This window comes from Caloenas nicobarica, chromosome 1 (genome assembly GCF_036013445.1).
Source record: "Caloenas nicobarica isolate bCalNic1 chromosome 1, bCalNic1.hap1, whole genome shotgun sequence".
NCBI lineage: Eukaryota > Metazoa > Chordata > Aves > Columbiformes > Columbidae > Caloenas > Caloenas nicobarica.
The window spans coordinates 107,897,700-107,922,195 of record NC_088245.1 but is presented as its reverse complement, the minus strand read 5'-3'; the positions used below and the strand labels follow the sequence as shown (position 1 = coordinate 107,922,195).

Sequence of the window (24,496 nt, the reverse complement as noted above, 5' to 3'; positions counted from 1 at the left end):
TGTCATTTAATTTGCTTTTAAATAACTAAGCAGCTCTGTCATGTGCTCTCTATTTCCTCAGCCACTTTGAAATGACAAAATATTTGTCCGTTTTATTCAGTTTGGTGGAAGGACTCCCCTAGAAGCTTAACAGAGAACAATGGGGGATAAATTCTAGTGCCTGAAGTCAATGGGGGCTTTGGCTCTGAGTTTACTTAAGTCAGGCTTTAGTACTTGCTTAGAGGTTTTTTCTCTTCATAACATGCATTAAAGAGGGGGAAAAAGAATCATCCGTTGTTTACTCCAAAAGACTAAAACTCAGGCTGATTGCAGTGGTAAATATAACTATATCTGAGCATTTAGCTTCAAAACAGTTCTTTTTCCAATTCCAGGTCCTGCATATGAAACCAATCTGTGTCATACTCTCATTCCACTTGCAAAAAGGAAGACTCTCTAATTAAAATAATGGCTAAAAGACTGCAAGCCAAGGACCAGCTAAACATAATTGATTGATTTATAAGAAAAGCAGAACTCTGTAAAAAGGTCTGATTATACTTCAATAGGCTTCAGGTATGCACTTGGGCAAAACCACGTTTCTGTTCAACTAGTGTCAGATCAAGTGTAATAAAGTTGGAAGCAGGGGGGAAACACATCATCTAAACACCTGGTTTAGCTCACTTCAGTCTATTCAGTGCAGATGAACGTGTAAGGATCAGACACAAACCATTTTCCCCGGAAAGCTCAAATCACATAGAGTATCTGCTAAATGAAAGGCAGTGATTCATGCTAAAGATAAATGTGAAACTAAATATAGGAAATTTCCCGCATCTTCAGTTAAACATACAATTGTAGAAAAGACAGCCTGGAGCTTTTTTTTTTTTTCCCCTCACATAAGTAAAACAGAGCTATGCTTTTTTAACATTAAAAAGTGAGCAGCTGTTCAAGTGTATGTAAAGGGTGCCCAAGGTATTTCCATATTGTGCAGAATAATGGATTGCTTCCAAGACTTAAAAAGCTTTTACATAGATAGCACTCCTTTTTTTTTTTACTTCCTGTAAACAAATAATAATAAAAACCCCACTTTGCAGGTATCAAGGGAAGGCCTAAATGAAAGCTTCTGCTTTTTTTCTGGAGGGCCAAAATCATCCATGGTGTGGTGTTACGTCAGGAACTAAGACAGCTTCTGATTTTAGAAGACTTTGGTCAATATGGAATATAAAACAGTGGTAGGACTTTGGAGACATTGCAAGGAGCTCTCTTAAGTTTTGGTTCATGCTCCAGTTCAACATTTAGGAAGAGAAAGATCTCCTGGATCTCCTCCTTCACAGTGAGCAGAAGGATATGGAGAAGGAAAAGCTATAACAAAGACACCACCATTCATATGTTCCAAGATTTGTGTGGGTGGTATACGCACACCACATGTACAGTTATAACAGTGATAAATCTATCAGACGTAAATACATGTTCTCAACAAGTCACAAAGTGAAAATGCTACATCACGGACTGCCTACTTACCTTATAGAATATCAGCAAAAGATCGTCCAGGTTTCCATGCAAATCTCCTACAAGAAACAAAAACATTATTTTCCTATTTATTTATTTATTTTCTCACAAAGGAGGAAAAAACTTTTTTAATTTGCCTTGTATTAGAATTGGCTTCATGTTAAGGCACATGCTGAAGCTGCTTGTAAAATCCAGCAATTAAATACTTAAAAGAGTACACAATTGTCTTGCATAAAGTTTTTGTCTTTCCAACTGGATCTGAAGATCAGACTAGTCACATGGCCAAAGGTTCACTCAGGGAAATGGCAGTAAGATGAACAAACATACTATGAACCTGAAAAACAGAAAATGCCACTAAAAGACATTACTATGTAGCCCACTATATACAGCACGACTGAACACCTGTCTGGTTCAGGGCCAGGTTTTGATGAGTACAGGCAGGATTTGATGGAGAGTGCTAAGCACTGTCCGTGCTTGTATGCCTCAGTGCTAAGGCCACAGGAACGACACATTTGGCCCTTTCCGCAAGGTTTATTTTGGAACAGGCAGGGGGATTTCACCCAACACAAAGGATTGCTGCAGCATAGCTCCTCTCTGCACGTGACGGAATTTCACGTTCACAAAACCAACCTTCTCACGCCTGTGACTCACCACCACAAAGCCACAGAACGATTTCAAAACCTATCTTGTGATAATATGCTTTCACCACCAATGAGTAGGAAAGACGTGACATTTTTATCCTGTCTACATGTTTTCTGTGCCACTTCTTATTAATTATGAGCCAGCCGAAGTCCTTCAAGCTATGATAGTTTTTCATCACATGTGGATGCAATATTTCAGGTGTGTATTTAATCTGCATTATTAATTTGAAATTAAAATCGAATGGGGAGAGGGATACTTTATGTTAAAGAAATCAACATTTTGGACCAATTACATCTAAAAATTGGTCTTTAATCTTCTGCAGAGGATCTTTCTGGTTACAAAAGCTATTAGCTTCAATGGCAGGAAGGGGATGTTTTGTTTAATAAGAACATGCTCTGTAGCAAAAAAGTATGAATCTGTGTTTCCTTGGTTTCGAGAGAGGTTTTGTTAGTCTGGTTAACAAATTACTGGTTATACAAAACCTCATTTAAACAAACCCTTTCCTGGCAATCCAAGTGGGTGCATAACCACATGCTAAAAAATGTTATTTGTTTTGCATGTGTCATAGTAGCCTTCCTTATACCACTTTACTATGACACACAGCACACACTGCTAGCTGTCAAGAGTTAACGTCACCATTACTGTGCTGTTTTGCAGCTACCACGTTCTGTGGCAAATCAGAACACTGCATCCCTTTATCCATAATTTACAAAAGCATAACAAAATAGACAGGCAATGAGCTCCTAGTTCTTTACACCTTGTAGCACATCACATCATTCTGTGAGACTAATTTATTGGTTGTATAATGACTGATCCATTCTCGTGGGTCTCTTTAGAAATGAGGGTTTATTATAATTTCAATTTATTCTAGTTAGTCATGCTGTCAATGAAAGGTCTTGTTTGCTACTGTTACTGAGTAAATTATGATGGTAAAGTCTTTTTCTTAGTAAGAGGAGAAAGTGGTGAGACTTGCAGCCGGTGATCAAAATACTTGGCGGCATTTTAGAAATGGAAGTGCAGGAACATTTAAGCTACACTGCAGTATTAGCTGAATTAATACTGACTCATTCAGAAATGTTAAATAAGAAACGAGGAGGTGAGGGGCTTTCTTAAAATACACTTAGCATGACTCAGAAACCTTTTTTTTTCGTTTGTTCCAATTTATGCATGTGGGGGGGGTGGGAAGAAGAAAAAAAGCATTGAGAACTTTCTTGTAATGGCAACATTTGGAAATGTCTGCATCATTCTCTAACCCCTTAGAATATCAGTCCGTAGCCCAAAGCAGTTATCTTCTCTGCATCTTACCACACACAGTTATCTCCTTGGAGTAGGAAGTTGAAAGATGGGTGATATTTGGCATCTCTTTGAGAACCTTCTTAGTTTCACATAGCAGCTGCAGTACATAGCGGGCATGAAGCAGCTGTGAGGAAAAAAAAAACACAGGGAGAAAAGGAAGACTTATTAGAATTAGCAATATGTCTGTCTGCTTTATTAATACCAGACACGTATTGCCAAGATTATTTATACTACAGAGCTCCAGACATGACTATAGGCTATATGGTTTAGTGCTGGGAATTAGGAATGTTCATGGCTTTGTACTTGCATCCTGGGGAATGGATATAGAGCCTTTAATGAACTTGCTTTACATATTTTGCTATTTCATTCCTAGTGTACTGTTTATACTCTTCATATCTACAGAAAGGATAAGAGACTGAGTAATAAAGCACTCAGAATCATTGCATAAGGTCATCTCTTCAAAGAAACTGGGGAAAAAAAAAAAGGATGATGTTCTAGCTGCCAGTAAAAACAAAACAAAACACACCACCAAAAAACCCCCAAATGCCATAAATGATATTTCAGCAAATTGCAAAAATAATGAGAGGGAAACTCCAGCAAAGGTTGCCTTGTTAAAAGTTATTTTCCTGTTTGCTGTAAAGATGTTACAAGAACACAACATGGAAGCTTTTAGCCTTCTCTGCTAATGCTTTTTGTGGTAATTTTGTCAGACAGAGATTTTCAAGGCACTTAATTCAAACACAGCTCTGAGGAAGTTTGGTAGAGGAGATGAGCCACAGACTGACTTTTCAAGATTCATGTTTTTAAAGCAAACAAGGCCAATTACATATAAACGTTTCCTTAATAAAATGCAAACCATAGTAAAAGAAAGCTGACAGTAAGGTGAAGTCTGGGTGGGCTTGTTTATCATGCACTTTACATTTTGCTACGTTTTCCCTCCACAGGAAATTACAGAAAAAAACCCCAAACCACCATTATTTAGTAAATTGAAAAGCAAGATAGACCCTTATCCTTTATATACAGTATATCGTTGTGCAGGAACACAGACAGAGAATCAGGAACAGCCTTCTCAGTGCCCGGGCAGCTGCTGGCAGCAACTACCTGAGATTAGTGCTGTCACCCCGTTCCACTACCTTAGTGATGCTTTATATTCACTCTTCCATGGTGGTGGAGTCTTGCACACTGGAACGAGGTGAACAACCCTTGCACCTCAATTCCTCTAAAAAGGATGGGGTGGGGAAAAAAAACCACCAAAACCAAACCGCACAACCCAGAAGAAGATGGAAACTAGTTTCTAGGTTAGCTTAGGATACCTTCCCCAGTCCTGCACCCTCACTGACAACCCCTGCCTTACAGCTGCTAAGGGTTCCCATTTCGTGATCACTGTAATCTCAGTGCTAGAAGAGGAGGTCCCCACTAGACCTTTCCCCCTCCCCAGTGCTGTCTCTGGTGGTCATGTAACCAAGTAGTGATTAAATCTGGGAACTATTCTGGCTGAGAACTCACTGCTTTTGATTTTTTTGTGTTAGCTTCCAGCCCAAGACAGCTCCACCATGTACCTGTGTGATCACATGGAGCCAGCAGGAAAGGGTAATGAGATGGAAAGGAGAGGAAAAATATCTCCTTGGGCATCAGTTTAGCCTTACATTGGATTCAGCTGATTGTGGAGCTACAACTTGGCAGAGATACAAAATAAGTAAGAAGAAATCAAACTAGTTGCAACGTACCTGTTCATTCCTAAAAGCATGAAGAAGAGCATTGGCATGTTCAACAGTAAGGGGGAATGAGAGTCGTGGTCCATAATAGGAGTCTGGAACACAAATCTTTTTTTCAAATTCTTGAATGTTGAAGCCTTCATCCACCACCTGAGAAACACTAGGGCTGGTGAAAGCATGAGAAACTGGAACAAGAGGGAAGAAAAACAACAATGTAGAAACTCCACCAGCCCCCCACAGGGCTGTAACAGCATGACCAGAACCAGCTGAATGGAACTGATGCTTTACTTGCTGCACTATTGCAGTGGCAAACTCCTGACTTGTACAGTGGAAGAGCTCTCCCCACATTGTTTTACAATACTAAAACCAAATAAACCAAGCAAAACCCAACCAAATGAAAAAAACAGTCAAAACATCTGTCCCAACAGCCAGTAGCTGTGATCAGGATGCAAAACATTTTGCACTGAAGTTATGGAGCAATTTGCTATCAGACGTAATGAGAAACATAACCTGTTACAGACTTTCTTCTCCACAAAGCAAGGAGATTCAAAAGTCATGACTGATCATTTAGTGACCATCACCTGTTTAAAGTTCAATGTCACACTTTTAATATAGGTTTTGGAGATTCACTTCCATTGCTTTTATTTTCTATATAAATTTTTCAGGTTAAATGCCAGCAGGTCAATGATTAGTTAAAAAGTCCTCAACAAAATCCTATTTATTCGCAGCGAATTGCAAAGCACTCCTTTCTGATACAGCTAGGAGACAATGCCAGCTCTTGGTTGGCTGCCATAGAACCATTGGATGAAATAAAGTAGATAAAAACATAGCAGTAAAAGTAGAGCATAGCTTCTAATTTTCCTGGAATGTGGAGAAAGCAGAAACATTGTTAATTGCTTCAATCCAATATTTTCTTGGCACACCCTTGAAATGTAACTGAGTGAATTGTAGATTTCAGTGTTCTCTTGCAGATTGTCTTTGTCATTTATTATACTATAAAAGAAGAGGACAGTGTTCTGGCAGCTGCTGTTGCAGAGTTGCTCTTGTGAGATGATTGTTGTAAACACTTTTTGCTGGGCTACGGGAAAGTTTTCTGCAACCTTGATTAGATGCAACTGGAAATAAAAATGTATTATTTATTGCTAAAGGAATACCTATGGCTGTGACTCAAAACTCAGAGCAACCAAATCCAGCATGTGGCCTCATATATTATGAGGTTTATAAAGGCCAGCTTGTCTTGTAACTGGATGAAACCCATATTAAATAAATAAATAGGTAAAACCACACTTTTTATCAGCTCTGCATTACAAAACCCCCTTTTTTATGATATCTTCTGCTGTGAGCTGATTAGCACATTCAGTGCACAGCCATGTAAATTGATTAAGGCATCAAGTAACAGCAAGGTGCTCAGGGTTCACAGTTTCCACCAAGGACAGTCTGATTTGCAGATTCCCACCACAGTTACAGCTTCATCTGGCCAGATGCCAGAACGTCACCCATGGACTGAAACTGCTGGTTTGCACATACTGATCAGCCAAGCACATCTGCACCGAGCCTCGTCCCAGCTCCAGCAGCAGGTCTCTGGATGGCATCTCCCACTGTGCCCAACCTCTCAGGCAGTGGGTGGCTGCAGACCCTGGAGTGGGTTCCTCAGATCACCCAAATTGCTCATTGTTGCCTGTTCTGTCCAGAGGCTCTCCTCATCTGACACTCCTTCCGAGTCAGCAGTCTTCTCAGCATTTCAAGGCACGGAGAAACCTGCCCATGCCTCCTTCTCCTACGGCCCTCCCTTCTTGAACACAAGAGTCTACACATCCCTTTACCTCTGAACATGAACCTGCTTTCCTCACAGCCTTGCTCCTTTTTGGCATTTGCCCAGGCTGGGAAACCAAATCTCCTTCCCTGGAGGGCATCTCTCTGCAAAGTACACCCCATTTTCCGTTTCTGGATGAGTCATCAAAAGCCAGTGATGGTCATTAGCCCTAGAGTGCACTTATATCTCCTCAGGTAGTCTTTCAGCTGGATTTTAAGGCTTCCTGAGCAGGACGACTGTCTTGTCTCAGAGCAGTCAGTAATGGATGCCCTAATGCAGCCTGGGGATTAGCGCACTGGCCAACGCGTACCCCAGCTCACCACGAGCCTCATGCAGGACTAATCCTGACGGATTCAGCACGGCTCTCATTTCAGTCATCTTCTCGTTGAAGCTGTCAAGGCTCTTTCAGTCCGTATTGAAAGATAGGGACAAAAACTCCTACTGTGTCTAGTTCAGGCACCCATCTTAAGAAAGAAAAAAACACCCTCTGCCAGTATCTGCACCTCTCCAGTGAGTACGGGGAATGACCTGCTCTGTACTCTGACACGTGTCAGAGGTCCAGCCCAAGCTCAGTGAGTTGAGCCTTCGCTAGACCTCATACAACTGTCCTACAGGACAATACCCACATTCCATGTTACACACAAAAGCCCAGAGCTACGTGGAGTCAGTTTGGCCACAGAAAGCCCAGGGACCTGGTTCTCCTGACAAGATCACCTCACCATGGGAGTTGTTCAAGGCAAGTCAGAGAAACCACTGCCAAGGATGTGCTCACTATTGGCGTACCAGGGAATCAGCTACTTCTGCAGCCTGACATAAGCCTCTGTTCTGCCACCATCTGTGCACCTACAGACTAATCACTCAGGTACCTGAGAGCACCCCTGACTCCTGAGGAGTGCTCTGACATCTGCCAGATACTGATCCCCAGCCATCAGGTCAAAGCCAGATGGAGCTAGAACCCACTAAGAAGATGAAAATTTCTGTAATGCCCCAAGCATTTATTCCTTCGTTCTGTTCCTGGCACTGTAAGCTCCAAGCAGCTGTGACTTATTCCCCGCTGTAAGAACCACTCTGTGCAAAAAGCCTTGGAAAGTTGTTAATGCTGTAAGGGAGGCATCATGGGGAGTGAAACTGCAGAAAACAGCACCTTTTTCTTTGTTCCCTTTTGAAGGAAGGCTCCAGGAGCTGCGGCTCCTGTCCTGGTGACCTTGAAAGGCACAGCCAAGGGTGCCTTGGACTTCCAGTCGCACCACTTTGCCCAGGACACGTTTGCAGCCTTCTCACCCTCAGTGCAGCCACCAAAGAGTGAGTAAATGGGTCACCTCTTGCTGGAAAAGCAATTTCCAGCTTTCTCTGACCAGAGATCTTTCCATTGAAAGGCTAAGTAGGTATGCAGATTTTTTAGGGGAGGGAGGGAAGGAGAAAAGGAGGGGGTGAAGGAGGGAGGGAGAAAAGTGTAAGATGGAAAAGGTTTTAACTCTTACTTCCCACAAACCCTTGGAAAACAGCCTTTAATCAGAAGCAGAACAAGAACAAGACACACAGCTACATAATATCCCGATCATAACTTAAACTGCACTGACGTTTTAAGCAGGATGAGAGTACGAAAAAAGCTTCAGGGTACAACAGATAAACAAGGGCATCAAAACCACTACTGTGTTAATGAGATGGTGGCTGTTTTCTTTCTTTGAAAAACATATTCTGAAAAAGCAGATTAAAAAGAGGGAAGTGCCAAGATGAATAGCGAAGACTGAGTGGTTTATAATGCAAGGAAAAAACACAGATCGCAAAATCTTCAGGTAGCTTTCTCATCACATACTGAGAAGAACAGGCAACCCATTATCTGGCAAGAATATTATATACAGTCTTCTTGGAGAGGGCTTTTGAACCATATGCTATCACCCCAATTTAAGTGAGCACACACTGTTTAAAAAAAAAAAAGGCCAGAGAATGGTGGGGTTTAGAAAACGCTTGGGAATAGCAAAGCCAATTTTAAGCCTCTCTGCTTGCTGTGTTTACTCTCACTGTGGCTCACATCTTAAGACTGTGATTCAGCAGAAGTGGAAGCAGTTCATTAAGAATCACTATTCAGCACTGATTTTGCTCAAATCACTGGGGCTAGCATGGATGCTGCAAAGGTCACTTAAAGGGGCAAGCAATCAAGAGCTTGAAGTAAAGAATGCACACAGCCAGTAATTGGACAAACGTAGCCACAAACCACACAACACAAATTTGATAGGCAATTTCTCAAAAAAATCCTGAGTCATCTCCTTTGCATAGGCAGCCTCAGACATCTCTCTATTAAAAATGTCCCTTACGGAATCTTTCTGCTTCATTTTGGGTTCTGGTATCTGTAACACGGGGTGTTAGAAAACGGTAAATAACAAACCAAGACAGAAATAAAGCCTTCGGAGCAGTTATCAAGTCTTAACAGCTTCAGTCCTAACAGATGAAAGTTTTAAGCAAGGAAGACAAAGAGAAGCTTTACCATAAACCATAAACTTTATCATGTGTTTCAGCCTTAACCACATCCACACTCCCAAAATCTGCAAGACCAAGAAGCAGGTCACCCATGCAGTGGTGATGAGGGGCAGTCCACAGCACCTTCCATCCCTCCCTGTGCACAGGTAGGGCCTGGGTCTCCACCTGCCCACTAACAAACAGCTTGTGCACATCACAGTGTGCTCTGTACCAGCCACGTTCTGAGCCCCGGCAAGTCACCTGAGGCAGCTCACCTTTGTTCCTTCTGTCAATAGACACAGTCAATAAAAGTGGATACATCATATCTACAATGAGCAGCTGCAAAATTCCCTTTTAATATTGTAATGAAAATGGAGATTAGCACTATTTTTCCAAATCTCAGACCTAGCACTACTATTTTCTTTCCCACTCAGGTGGAAAAGCTGAACTGAGGTTCGCTATCAGCATGTAGAAGTAGGTAAAGTGAGTAGTGTGTGATTTTCTTTGAGTTTGTCAGTTCCTTCCCAGGAAGCCAAATTATGGTGGTATGTTTTGGTGTGGGTTTTGTTGTTTGTTTTATTTTGTTTTCAGAATACAGTGGTAATGGGGAAAAAAAAAAATCAAAGGAAGGATTATTGTATCATCTGCTTTGACTCTGGAGCAAGGCTCAAATGTAATTTCTTTTTCTGCAGAACACAGAGAGCATTAGGCACTCTAAAGTATTTAAGAGGGAAAATTGCAATTTCTAATGGTTGTGATTAGAACACTGAACCACTTAGAGTTTTTATGGCAGTTCTAGCCTGCTGTCAAAGTGTCTTGTACAAATTTTAATTGGAATAACCTGTGGCTGGATCAGATGAAAGAGAAGGGACATTCTCTTGTAATTCGATAAGAAGGGGACAGCCTCCTTTTTAACTCTGCTGGGATTAGATCTACTCTCAATTTGTTCAGGGAAGTCATGTTTGTTTTCTAGACTTAGGAATCACTTTCAATCTGTCCTTCTGTTGAGCTTGACCTCAATAGTAGGTTTTGTCCAAGGATCCCAAAATACTTCAAAAATTAAAGGTTATTCTTTGAATAACCAAGTTTTAATCAAGATGATTATAAAGATTTATCTCCAGCAGTTTAAATTTCTTTCACTTTTAACCATTCACATACTGATACATGTTTTGCAGTGAAACCTACAAATTACAAAGTGGTCCAGAACTGCTTCAGGGTGAAAAAAAAAAAAAATAGCAACCTCTTTGATTACACTTGTCCTAAACCAACTAGAAACGGTCTTTCTGGATAATCACATCTCATAGTTTAAGAAAACATGCATAGAGAGCTGTGAAAGTTGAAGTCAGTAAGAATACCATGAGAACAGCTTGAGGGCAGTAACATACAAGAAAAGGACAACATGTCTTTCATCATGACTCACTGAGTAGATATTGAGCAGAGTCAACACTTACAGGATAAAATTCTTATTACAATATTTGGGAAATGAAACCTCAGCCCCAGCATGTGCCAAAGGCTGTGAACATCACATTGAAAATTAACTTTTCTCACATCAGGTTCAGAATCTCCATATTACTTTGATTTTTCCCTTACCTGAATCAGGAGGAGTACAGCGATCCAGCATGAATGTAAAAAAGTCAGATAGCTGAATATGGAAAAGAAAAGAACACACACTGATCAGTTTAGGGGATCCAACAAGCATTAACATTCTTTTTCTTTACTCAGTTTCTAGCAATTTCCCATTTAGGGGGATCTAAGACACTACTGTATGTTCCCATAGCATCAGACTGCAATAATGACATACCTTGTGTCCTACTACAGAAATGGCTTACTCCTTTCCTTCTTTGCTATGAATTAGCAGATTGACACTATATGAATACATAAAAAGTTCCAGGGCTGTATCAATGCTGCTGACATTTTTGGGTGAAATTCATCTTGCCCATCATCCAGACTATTTGCCTGGACTTCATCTGCAGTCAACAGAAAGACACTGCTACGATGCACCAAACTGGCTTCAGATATGGATGCTAGGATGAACACAAAGCCCTAAAAGTTCCTAATTCCCTGTACTGACCCTAAAGGAAGACTGATCTGACATGCTGAGACACTGATCTCTCCGTTGCACGTCTTACCTCGCACAACACGGTTAAGATCACCCATGGTCAGATGACCTGCAATCTCTGGGTAACAGAGCTCTTCTATGGGAACCTCTAACCTACATATGGTTGTATGGGCAGAATGGTGTCCTGCTGCTTACATAATTACATATATATATATGTAAACACACATGTATATATATCTGTATGCACACAACTTGATTAGTTCATGTGCGAGGCGAGGAAGTGGTTTTATTATATAGGACACAGCTTTGTAGGGAGAAATAGCCACATACCCATTTTGTTTGTGCAACTTCAGTCCTCTGGGGATAACATAACTGCTTGTACAGGAATAATTGAAGATTACAAACCTGCAGCTGATCTTGCTCATCAGCATATTCTATTGACTGAAAGATACTCAGAGAATAGCGGCGCCTCATCTCCAGCCGGGCCATTGTAAGGCGGTACCAGTTCTGGATGAGGATAGCAGCTCTAATGACTGTCAAAACAGAGAGCAATGGAGTACACATGGATGCAGTGTAATCTACAATGAAAACACATGCTACCTTTGCAGAATTTTGCAGACAGATGACAAATTCCGTTCATTGCACACAGTCAACATTAAAATGAAACTCTGTAAAAGTAAGGCTGCAAAAGTGTTTTATCATAATGAATACATGATGCATTTACTGTTTCTGCCCTTAGGGACAGATCCCAAACCAGCTGACTTGCTCAGGCCTATACTGTTAGAAACCTTCCTTATTTCATTGTCCTGAAGACAGTATCCATGTAAGGAGACAGCCATGTTCAGCTGATAGGCACGATGTGGGTTGTGGGAAGGTGAGGGAAGGAAGAAGAGTAGTTTGGCCTACCAATACAATGTACTTCTTCACCAAGCTGCAGTAAAAAACTTCAGACTTTGCAAGCTGTAACATGAGCATCGTGTAATGACAGAGTTTGCAACAGCCTCTTTTAACAGAATGTTTGTGCCTATACAGCTGTATTGGCAAGCCAGCAAAAATTCAAACCTTAGGATAAAATGTTAACAAATGGTATCGAAGGGCAGAATATGTTGCTTAAATAGACACACCAAAAGACACACAGGTATATCTTTGGCTAGCTTGGTGAACAAAGGAACACTCGCCCCAAGAATTCAATGGGACATGCCAGAAGACCATTTTGGACTGTGTGCTGAATATGCATCCCACTCAGCACTTTAAGAAGTTGTGTCTACTATTGTCCCAGTCTGGAAAACTGCTGGAAACTTCCCTGAAGGACAATCACCAAGACTGCAGCCTAGAGTGAAGTGCCTGCTGCCTATAGGCCCCAGTCACACCACAAACAAATCCCATTCCCGCAGCTGCTCAGATGGAAGTTTATCAGGCAGAACAACATCTGGTGGCACAAAATGGCCCTGGGCTGGGCATTGTCCCATGGGGAGAGCTCCTTACACCTGTGTCAAGCACTTAGTGCTGCGTGAACAGTGGCCACCAGCGAGAACTGTGCAGGAGGACAGGAGCTCTGGGAGCTGATGCCCACTTGATTCCTCCCCACCATGCTGACAACCCTCCCAGCTACTCCTGGTACATAAAGGGCAGCAGCTCTAAGGAACCTGGACATGAAATGTGGGTGGCAGCAGCACTGCCAGCAGTAGGACGAGAGGAAGGGTGGGCAGGTGTGCCCTCTGCATGACAGGTGATCACTGCAGCTCAGATAGACCTGGAGGGAGGAGTGAAAGCAGGAGGCTGGAGGGGCTATGCTAAGCCTGAGATAACCATGAGCTTTGGAGAGGAGAACAGATGAGCTCAGCAGTAACTTGTGCTGTTTCACAGAGCTGGGACTCTCTAGTGCTTTAAGGGTGCTTATTCAAAAAGATCAACTGACTTTGAGTAAAGCATTTCTCGGTCACTTGTTAACTATATAAATGCACATTTCAGATACTTAGGGCATATGTAAGTACTGGTTTATCATCCAGAGGAGGACACCATTTTCTATACAAAATTGGAACAAAATGCAGCTACTGCCTTGAAAGTCGAGCAGCTGAAATAACGGCAAATTAAAATCTAGTCATTTGCTCAAATTTTGGTCAGAAGAGGACTCTGCGTTAACATGCTTAGCCCTACAGAGCACTAACAGGGACAGTCAAGAAGCATCATACGCATCACTGCCTAACAGTGAGAGGAAGACAGAGCACAGCAATATCGGATCCTACACCTGTCCCAATGCAACCACATCACCAGCACCACATTCTTGCCTGGCAACAAAAAAATAGAGTATGGTAGGAGGCTGCTCTCAAGAGATGTCACATTTACTGACTTAAAGTTGAACATAATTCTTTCTTAACTGGTTCTTTACCTCTTTTTCCCTGTGCTCTCAACAGGACACCAGTAAATAAGTAGACAGGGCCAGAAATGTCAAGCCTTTGCCTCCAGCCCTGCAGCTAACACCTCACTTCAAGGAGTCTCCTAAGGAACTCAACCCTGAATAGCTCAGCATAGGACACAGAAGAAGTCTTTATGCATCTGATCTTGGGAGAACAACTCAAAGCAGCTTCAGGGCAACTCTATCAAAGGTACAAGGACTAAAGGAAAACACCAATCTTATCTCCCGGTGCTCCCAAGAACTAGAGCTCACTTCTGAGAGGATGAACAGACAAGCAGGGGAAGCACAGAAACAAAACCAAGATGTTCTCCTGAATTCCAGAGTTTGACACAATCGCCATTGCACAGTACTGCAAATTCATTAAAAAGAAAAAAAAAAAAAAAGAGGAAACTAAACCCAACACTAATGTCTTAATATGAATATCCTTATATTTGTATTAGTTGCCAAAATGAGCAGTTGATACTGAAAAACAAAACAAGAAATAACAACCAACAGCCTGTACTAATGCTTTTTCCCCCTGCAAAACAGCAAAGAAAAGCTCTGTACTAGAGGGACAACAGTTCACACTAGTAAATTATTTTAGCTGATCACAAATACTGGGGATTTTGAGACTAAGATGAGTAGCATCCCTGAGTGAGAATTAGTTTTTTCTTAAACTGACAGTATGCAGGTAAAGAAAATCCTCTGTGGAAAAGTGAGTCTATTTATAAATGTATAACATTATGGAAGCTTTTTTAATAAAAATGCTTACAGGTGCCAAACAGCACATTGTTTGCTTATTTACCATTAATAAGTATACAACAGAGTTAAAGTGGTAAATTTTTCTAGTCCAGACAAGGCCAAAATCAGTAAAGACTCCCATCCTACAGGTATTGCATCTGTCCCAGAAAAACCTTCCTGCCTGAAGGAAATATAATCCCTATATGACTAAGGGCATCTTTCATACCCTACATAAACTCTGATATCTCTCTTATTTTCTGTCTTTTCTGGAATTTCCCACCACCACAGACCTGAAAGTCTGACATATCACAGCAAGGCTGTCGTCAACTTTTCTGTTTAGAAGAGTATCTAAGATGCAAAGCACAGCCACCAGCACAGAAACTGATTTCTAGCATCAGAAGCATTAAACTTCCCATTAAAGACACTTGGGGTTGCTTAATGGTCCTGAGCACTTAACATGGCACAGTTCCACTGGTATTACATGAGGCAGATATATATAGACCACTGTGTTTAATGTTGCAAATCTAACAGAATATTTCCTGTCTCTCTTTTTTTTTTTTTTTTTTTTAATTGCAATTGTTACAGCACTGATATTCTCAGGACTGAATCAGAGCATGATTTTCACAGGAGGCTAAACTGCACCTGTAAAAGAAATTGTTATCAATTGCAGAAGGTCTCTACACCAGCAAGTACTTGTTAAATTCACATTATTATTGCATTAGAGGGATGTATAGCCTCAGGCTGCAGATCGAATCATGGTTCAGCATCATTTGACTACTGCTGAAGTGCAGAAAGAATACCATCCACCAACTGGAGAGGACAAAACATTGTCAAACAAGCACACAAAATCATAACCCAGCTTTGGGATAGCAAAGCCTGGCTCCAGACCAATGTGTATTGATGGTTGTAGACTGCGAAAGAGTACAGCTCCAATCCTTTGCACCCTCAGAAATATTCCCACCTAACTTGTATTCAAGATCTTCCAAGGCACATATGTATATAGTATGCAAACCCAAAGAGGAAGGACCGCTTCCGAGTTACAGGCAGGTCTTGGACTCTTTATGTTTCCATTCTACTGCCATTGCTGTGACACAGCACTGCTGCTGCTGTGACTGCCAAGGAGTGTACACAAAGCTGAGGGCTCCCCTCAGAGCAGTCAGCTCGGGTCCCTCTAGCCATGACTAAGTGCTCCTGCTTCTTAGTCAGCAGTCTCCCGTGACTTGTATCTTGGCTTGGTAGCCAAAAAGAGCATTCCTTTTCAACCATGGCTGTTCAGCATGATAATCTCCTAAAACTATGCACCGTGCCATGTAACGTGGCTCTTGGCAGACCTGTAAATCGTGTTTTAATGACAAACCTTGAAAGAGAACACAAAGGGTCTAAGCAACGGCCTGAGCCAATCCTGGAACCCACCTGCCTGTGCAAAGCCTGGTGTGTTCATACCAGGGTGTGGTATGATTAAAAGCAGGCAGATAATGCATTAGTTTTTAAATGAACATTTAACCAGGTCCTGTGGAGACTTTGAACTGACAGCCTCGCTGATGGTCAGGGAGAATTTCAGGTCAGGCACTTGGTATGTCAGAAAATTGCATCTGAGAGTCATTGTAATAGCTCTGCTTTATTATACTTGTTTCATAATTGGAGATACTCAGCAGCAGGGAAATCGGGGCAGTTTGCCCAGGTATTTTGTGTTGTGAAAGGCCATAAAAAGTCCCCCTCTGTACTTTATCCCATACATTTTGCCAGTGACAGAGCAAGCACAGACACATCTGAAACTTGGCTTCTGTCTGAGATGCTGTGAATCTTTTCCAACCCAATCTGTAGATGTTACAGATGGTCTACGTTTTCCTTCTGACCTCACCAAGAATCTAAAAGCTATGCACTCTTTTAAAAATAATATAATTAGAAAATAATTTTGTCTGAAAAAATAATTCTCCCTGAAAAAATAATTTTCCTGCAGACAACAGGACTCGGGGGAAATGTTACCTTGCAATCCTCTTTTGGTGTTACAGTGATAACCACCACTGACCCTGAAGACAAAAGCAGTACTCACCTTTCTCTGACCTTCTGTCAGCTACAGAGCTTCGGCACCCCATGGTTCCAGCAATGCTGCCCATCAGTGTTAATTGCTGCTGATATGAAGCATGTTTCTCTCAGCTGTTAGCATTACACACATTTCCTGTGTTCTCCCTTCAGTGAGGAGGACTATAATGCTCTGGGCTCCTGGGCTCTTGCTATCACTCCTAACAGGGAGAGGATTAGGATGGAGGGAGGGAGAGGGAAAAAAAAAAAAGTGCTTGACAACACAGAATCTAAAGTACTTACAGCTCGTAACAAATTATTGTACAGCATGTCCTACACAAACTGGACCTCATGAACCATACCGCTTCTTTTTCACATCTGACCACTATCAGCTTGCATTCAAGACAGATGAACTCAGTAATTAATGCAGTTTCCCCCTTATATGTTAGCTGAAAGTTAATGTGCACCAGTGGTTTCTTAATCTGAAGCATTAGCTACTTAAAGCCTTACTACAAGGGACAAAGGACTACAGAGGCATATTACTCTTCATTCTTGTGATTTGAAAAATCAGAACTGTAGAATTTTAAGGACTTTAAATTACACCTGATACTACAGCTGAAAACCCCCAAGCCTCAGCCCTCCTAACACTCTACTGATTTGAAAAGTGCCCTACCACCCCATTTATTACTATATTCCTCAGTGTCACCACCACCAAATTTACAAGAAGAGGCAGTGCCATAGAAAATAGTTTCAGTATCAGATTTTGTTTAAATAAAACATCCAATTTGCTGTTGCATTCTACTGAAATATTATAAATAAAAGATTTGGTTTCATTAAATAAATGAACAAAGCACATTTTGCAGTGTGGCCTTCTGCATTTTTCTCCTGGCACCTGCTCAGCCCTTCACTAACTGGTATCACTCACTAATGCAATACACTTCCTAATCGACAAGTTCAAATGAATACAATTCCCCTGAGAAACAAAACAGGCTAATTTCTAAGTAACAAGAAAGTCATTGATGCTCTTAGAGAAACTGAATTTTATTTTAGCTAAAGATTACTTATATGATCACACTGACTCCTCTCTCCTTGTCTCCAGGGATACGTGTTTCTCTTTAACATGTCTGACATACCTAAATTATTGCATTTGTTGTTTTGTCTCATTGATACTCATTTGCTTTTAACTTGACTCTTAAAGCAAATAAATTCAGCAGCATAAAATGAATGTTCAACTACTATTCTTTCCCTTTAGCTTTACTAGCAGAAGTAAAAATAACAAGAGGATAAGAGAAAGGAAAACATAAATGCATAACTAGTGAATTTTCAATTTCAATAGCTGGAATACATATATTGTTGTGGGACTATTTACAGGTTTTATATATTTATTATTATATATTATGTTACATTACATTACGTTACATTATATCATATTAATATCACACAACTGTTTATAGTTGTGGGACTATTTTCAAGGTCCCACAACACAAGGGTATCCCACACTTGAGCTGGGCCTGCCACCTTCTGAATCAGTATTCAGGAGAGAAAGATTTTAGGGTTTTTTCCCCACAATAGACTGCTTTTCTTCCCTCTGAAGGAGCTATCAGGAAATTCAAACAAGTGCTGTTACATTAATTTTGAGCCCATCCATGGCTTTGACAGCATCAAATACAGCACTGATATTGCTAATAGCTCAAATTCGTCTTATCTCCAAACAATTGTTGTTCTCCTGAATACCGTCTCCTCACTTGCCCTCTTAGGAGACTCTCAGGTCTTCATTAGTCTGCCTCAAACCAGCCAGCCGTGATTTGAACTGCCATCTGAAGACCAGAACCAAGAGCAAAATAGTGTTTACAATCTAAGTCTTATTGCAGCGAGACCATGTTCATTAAAGGGCAGGTCAGTGCGCACCCAGCAACCAGGCAACAGGAGCCCCAAACAGAACCCTCACGCATCTCAGGACCCCACCAAAGCCATAGCAAACAATGGACTGACCCAAGAAACGGGGATCCAAATTGCCATTGCACCCTACTTTCAACAACTTCAGCTTTTCTCCCAGTCATGCCCACTTTTCCCTCCACCTGCCTCTAAATTCATGGACTAGAAGTCCATGCACCTTATTGAGCAAAGAAATTTTTAAAAGATAGAGACACAGGAACAGAAATGTTAGGGTGATCACAGTAAATGAAACCCAAAACATACACTCAAAAGTTTGGAGGAAAAGCTGCACGAATATACCCTATCATTAAACGTCTTAAAAACGCCAGATCTGGCCATCAAAGAGCTAGTCCAGAGTAATAATAATCCCCATTGGTTCCAAATGTCTGCATCCTGAAGGGGACATGGTGAACATTCAAACTACTACCCTATTTCCTGATGAAAAAAATTCCTGTTGGCTTCTCAGGTGGCTCCAGAGCCACACTGACCACCAACCTGCATGTCCAGACACCAGAGCAGCCACGTCTGTTGAATACTCCAGCAGGCAAGGTCTCCACCCAGGCCCAGCAAATTCACTTTCTACCCTTCTGGCCATACTAAAGAATCACGAACAAAGGGAACAAGCCACCGTGGAAATAGCTGGTGCCTCTTGCAGGCCGGGGCTCTTCATTGCTCCTAACTGAGCTGCTCTAAATTAAGAAATCCCTCCCCTTCCACCCCCCAGGTATGTTGGTTCAAACCAACTCCTGCTCCATGCCAAACCCTATCTTCCTGAGCAAAGGCATAGAAAAATAACATGCAAAGGCCATGAAGGCCTTCCATGGGAAGAAGGCTGAAAAACAAGTATTTAAAATATTAATTTCTGTGAGCTATTTACTATGCAGTGTAAGATTGATTCTTCTGGTGAAGAATCATTTGCAATTACAAAATTCCCCCAAATGCTGTCTGGTGAAATGGAAAGCTGGGCTTTTACCAAGGTATTGAAAAGGGCGTCAGAGAGGACATAATACAGTGTTAGCATCCTGGATACTCTTCCACTGATTTACCCTTAGGAGAGAACCTGTCAGTTCACTAAAAATCAGGCAGTAATTCAATTTCCACAGGCTGTCCTGTTTTTAGATATAACTCCAAGCAACTCCAAATTGCTACATTTCTCTCAGCTTGGCAAAAAGGCATTTTTGCGATGCACAGGCACTGAATACACAGCCCGTCCACTGAAGCAAAAGAAAATGTCATTCCAACCATGCCAATAGATGTGCACCAAGCTAAGCTGCACTGGCACATGCTGCTCTTTTTCTGGATAGGTGTCACTGAAGGTTACACTGCAGCAAGTGCTCAGAAATCTGGGGTTTAGAACCTGAGCTATCGAGAGCCTGATTTACAGAGATAATGAATCAGCACCATTCAATGCGGATGTAATAGGTGCTGCCCAAAATCAATCATGCCTTCATTTTGTCAGTGACATAAAGACGAGGCTGCCTCAAGAACAGTGGAAATCTTTTGAAGATTTATAACTGACTTAACGAAATCTGTAATTTGGGTAGAGAGCCATCCTTTCAAGCACACCCTATCTTTTAAAATTAGATGAGCTGTGCTACTGGCAGACAAGTGTAAGCTAGGTCAAGCCTGAGGTTATGGAAGCCATAAGAATAAGAGCCACTAGGCTTTAACTTGTTCTTGCTTCATTCAATTTGTTTCTTACTTTTAATAAAGAATGAAAGGGTCCTTCCTTTATTTTTGTTGAGCTGGGTTTTCCACAATTATGCTACGTCCCCTGCAAGTTGTCTCGATGGTTACCTCCAGCAATGTGCCTCCTTGCTCTAATCGCTCCTTTCTCAACCATGTTTGTGAACATAACATGTCTTAGAAGGTACTTGTGGTTGGAAAGGTGATGAGATAGGGACTGTTTTCTCCATAAAGATCAGCTGGATGGATGGGTGGATACTTCTAATGACAGGGGCTTTCCTTTGATGTCTTCTTGCTATCCATTTTTTAGTTTTCTGTGACTCAACAGACTTCCTTAAGAGTTGTTTTCCTTTGGAAATGAGGACTGCAGAGGACTGAGAAACAGATGCTGTAACATGGGTTTATGATGGATTTTCCTCTATACATTGCTGAGGGAATGAAGCAGGAAAAAACAAATACCATAGAGAACTCAGACATTAAATCACAACACTCAGGTTAGTACCTGCTGAGGGACAAACTCTTCAAAACTGTCTTGTTGCCGGAGTTGGGATTGTCAAGGATGGGAATCTAGAGATGAGTTAAAGATTTCATTAGCTAAAAGACCCACCCTGCAGAAAGTGGGATGAAGCAGCCACAGTCAACTAATAGAGTGAAAGAGAACTTGGCTGTGGCACGAGAACTGTAATTTTGACACCAGTGCTGAATGTTGTCTGCCAAGGGGCTGATATGAGAACATCAAACATAGGTAAAGCAGTATATGTTTAGGTCTCTGTTATATTACATCCATGGGACAAACTGACATTTCTATTGCGTGACTTTCAGTGATTATATACATCAACGAAAGAAATGAGAAAGTCTTTGTGTTTACGGATATTTTCTTCAGCCTGCTCAGAGAAGCAAAGCTTAGCTCAGTATAGAACTGATGGGATCATTTCTGGCAATGGCCATGTTGGTAGACCTCAGTGTTTGGGCCAGGAATCAATAGAGAATGGATGTAGTAAGATACTGCAAAGCCAGCAAAGCCTGAAAGCGAATAGGATGAAGACAGACCAGCTCATGAAGGTGGACTCATATTCCTGAGCCCAAAAATGCATGATAAAAAAGTAAAAGTAAGTGCTGCAAAGGTGTGAAAGTGCAGAGATTGTTCAAGCAACTATTGAGTTCAGGAACTGCATGCAAACTCAAAGAGAATCTGTAGAAAAATTATGGAAGAAAGCCAGTTCATGTTACAATACTTACAATCAAGAAAGGATACATTTACAAAAAAAACATTTACAGGGTTTTTTTGTGCAGAAAATAAACAAAGTAAGCAGCCTCATTTTTTTGTGCAGCAAGACTTTGGGGAGAATGTTTTCAAAAAAGAGGGGGAGTAGCAAATATAAGCACACAAATGGGATGCAGATCACCTTGAAGTATAAGCAAAGCCATCATACCACTTTCCAGAAATGTTAAATGCCTCTAGGAGGAAATTCCTTTAGGAAGCAATGAGAAAACTACAAATCCTGAAGCAAAGTCAGTTCTAGTAAACTGGACCCAACCAGAGCATAAAAGTCAACAACAGTGTAGCTAAAGGAAAATCTGAATCACACACTGTCCTGCACTTAATGAGCATCCCATTTAATTCTCCTTACTTGAAGGGTGAGAGGGGTGAAAAAGCAAAGCTCCAGAATAAATATGTATTGAAATCTGAGCCAGTTTAAAAATGAAAATCATGCTTCAGCTGAAATTCATATTGGTTTTAATAAAGTTTAACACCAGAACAAGGTTCAAAACTATAATCACAAAATACTTTTTCATAAAACAAAAAGTACAGGAAATACAGTAGTCTCAAAGCTCTTTGACCTCATCTATACTCAGAAGTTCTAGATAACTGATCCAGTCTCAGTCAAACTTTATAGCTTGAAGCACATTGATTTTTTCTCAGGGTAAAATAATATATAGTTCCACATACATCTGTCATTCACTACACAGACTTAGGATTAAGTCAATTTGCTCTTTAAAAGTGAGCTAATATATATATACACATACACAGACACCACCCAAAAAACATTACCTGTTTTTTCTTTATGCTTCAGCAATACTGAGGTTTTTTCCACAAAAGTACCTCTAGAAGATTTTTTTTTTTTTAAGAGAAAACAGCTCCTTTTTGGAAGCAAAACTGCACAATGAGGGGTGCAGCTCTGCAGAACAGGTGCTCCAATTCTCTCTGGAGCTCAGGAGCTGCAACGCACTTGCTCTCCACCTATTTATACAGCTTCCCGAGAGGAAATCTCTTGAGCACTGCTCTTCAGAAACTGTCAGGGGAAAACGTCATTTTCATCGTCCAGCCTGAAGTGAAAGCTCATGGCTGCAGCCCTCCAGCTGCTCCGTACGCGTGCTGCTGAAGGGCTGTTTTGTCGCCATATCTCCTGAATCTCAGGCAGAGAAACGGATGGGCTGAAGGGATCTGCTTTGCGTCCCAAGTCACATGATCTCTTGCAAGAGGAACGGCCTTTCTGCCGTGTCAAGGCAATGATTTGCATTTTAGCAGATCTAGAGCACTGAAGAAAAAAAAAAAAAAAAAAAAGAGCTGTCCAGGTATTTGGTTATCTGTATTTGGTTATCTGATGTGACTGGCATGGTTATGAAAGCCTGAAGGAAAAAAAAAAAAAAAACCAACCTGCTAAATTTACCACGAGGCATTATATCTGCATGCTAGTTATACAGGTGTTCTCCAAAACAGTCAGACCCAGATAGCGGCACAAGCATGAAGCACTCACATTGTGTGCTCAGAGGCACTGCACTAACGCCTGTACGTCTCCTTTCTTCATGTGCATGCACATCTTCTATGCATAAATGTGTGACTGGAATTCAGTGGACTTGTTCATGTTTTGGCTCATCTGCTCCTCATTCGACTGCTGGAAAGGGGTTGGGCAAGCCGAGGAGGCTGCAGTGTTGCTCCCCGGTGCGGTCAGGAAGCCCTGGCGCTGTATGCTTTGAAATCAAACTCCGACCCCTGGCAGCAGCGCCCGCACCTCTGACCTTGCTCCTCGCCATGCTGACCGCACTCACGGCACGGGTGTGCAGGGAAGGGCAGAGCTGTGATGCCCAAGGAGATTTGTTACTGCCTGTTGCTGGCACAGCAGTCCCTGAGGAATCTGCTGCTTCTGCCATGGGGCAGTGTGTTGATAGCAAGAGGAGACTGCGATTTTGAGCTCAAAGACAACACTAACCTACTCAAAAATACCTGGTGTAAGTAGAAGTATGTTATTGTAATATCACCAGTATAGCCTTGAGCCTAGTCCTCAGCATCACTCATCCTATACAATCATAGAATCACAAAAAAGTTTGGGTTGGAAGGGACCTTCAAAGGTCATCTAGTCCAACCCCCTGCAATGAGCAGGGACATCTTCGACTAGATCAGGTTGCTCAGAGCCCCGTCCAGCCTGGCCTGGAATGTCTCCAGGGATGAGGCATCCAACACTTCTCTGGGCAACCTGGGCCAGTGTCTCACCACCCTCATTGTAAAAAATTTCTTCCTTGTGTCTAGCCTGAATCTCCCCTCTTTTAGTTTAAAACCACTACCCCTTGTCCTATCACAACAGGCTGTCACCATCTTTCTTATGGGCTCCTTTAAGTACTGAAAGGCTGCAATAAGGTCTCCCTAGAACCTTCTCTTCTCCAGGCTGAAGAACCCCAACTCTCTCACCACCGTTATCCCAAGTCTGTCCTTCCACCCCTCTCCAAAAGCTGGGGAGGGGCTGCTTGCTGCTGTTCAAAGTGATGGAACAGAAGTCACTTGTGTGGAGTCAGCATGCAGGGCTGTGGATCCAAAGAGCACCACAGGTTATAAAGCATGCTGTGGTGGGAGAAGCTCCACATGGATGGGCACAAGGTGAGGATCACCGTGCCCCTTGCTCTTCAGCCTCTCCATGTGACAGAGTCCCACCAGGATGGGATAGGAAGTAAAAGATTTCCAAAACCAAAGACAAACAAAGCAAGATCTTCACCCTCTTGCCCCTGCCCCAGAAGTAGTAATACCGTAATGTGGTATTCTCAGGAATTTTTTTGCCATCAGTCTGGTTACAGTTCTAAAGGCATCAACCACCACTGCAAAGGACAGAGTGATCAAATCGTCTTTTGGGACAGATAGACAACTGCCCTTACTATAACAGAACGGATATGTTTATTAATGTGCAAAAGTGCCAAACCAGCAAAGCAGAAGGCACTGTGTAAATGGACTGGTTTGAATGACCAAGCTAGTCCTCTGAGGT

General features: G+C 41.7%; 1 protein-coding gene across 1 annotated transcript in view; it reads right to left on the bottom strand.

Moving 5' to 3' along the window:
* PPEF1 (protein phosphatase with EF-hand domain 1) overlaps positions 1-16,717 on the bottom strand; it is a 29,681-nt gene extending 12,964 nt beyond the window's left edge. Inside the window, exons 1-6 of the mRNA XM_065652914.1 lie at positions 16,654-16,717; positions 11,870-11,997; positions 10,996-11,047; positions 5,148-5,320; positions 3,430-3,544; positions 1,495-1,541 (exon numbers count right to left, since the gene is read on the bottom strand). Of these exons, the coding sequence (XP_065508986.1) occupies positions 1,495-1,541; positions 3,430-3,544; positions 5,148-5,320; positions 10,996-11,047; positions 11,870-11,997; positions 16,654-16,717 (579 nt within the window). The remainder of the gene's footprint in view (positions 1-1,494; positions 1,542-3,429; positions 3,545-5,147; positions 5,321-10,995; positions 11,048-11,869; positions 11,998-16,653) is intronic.
* Positions 16,718-24,496: the final 7,779 nt, after the last annotated feature.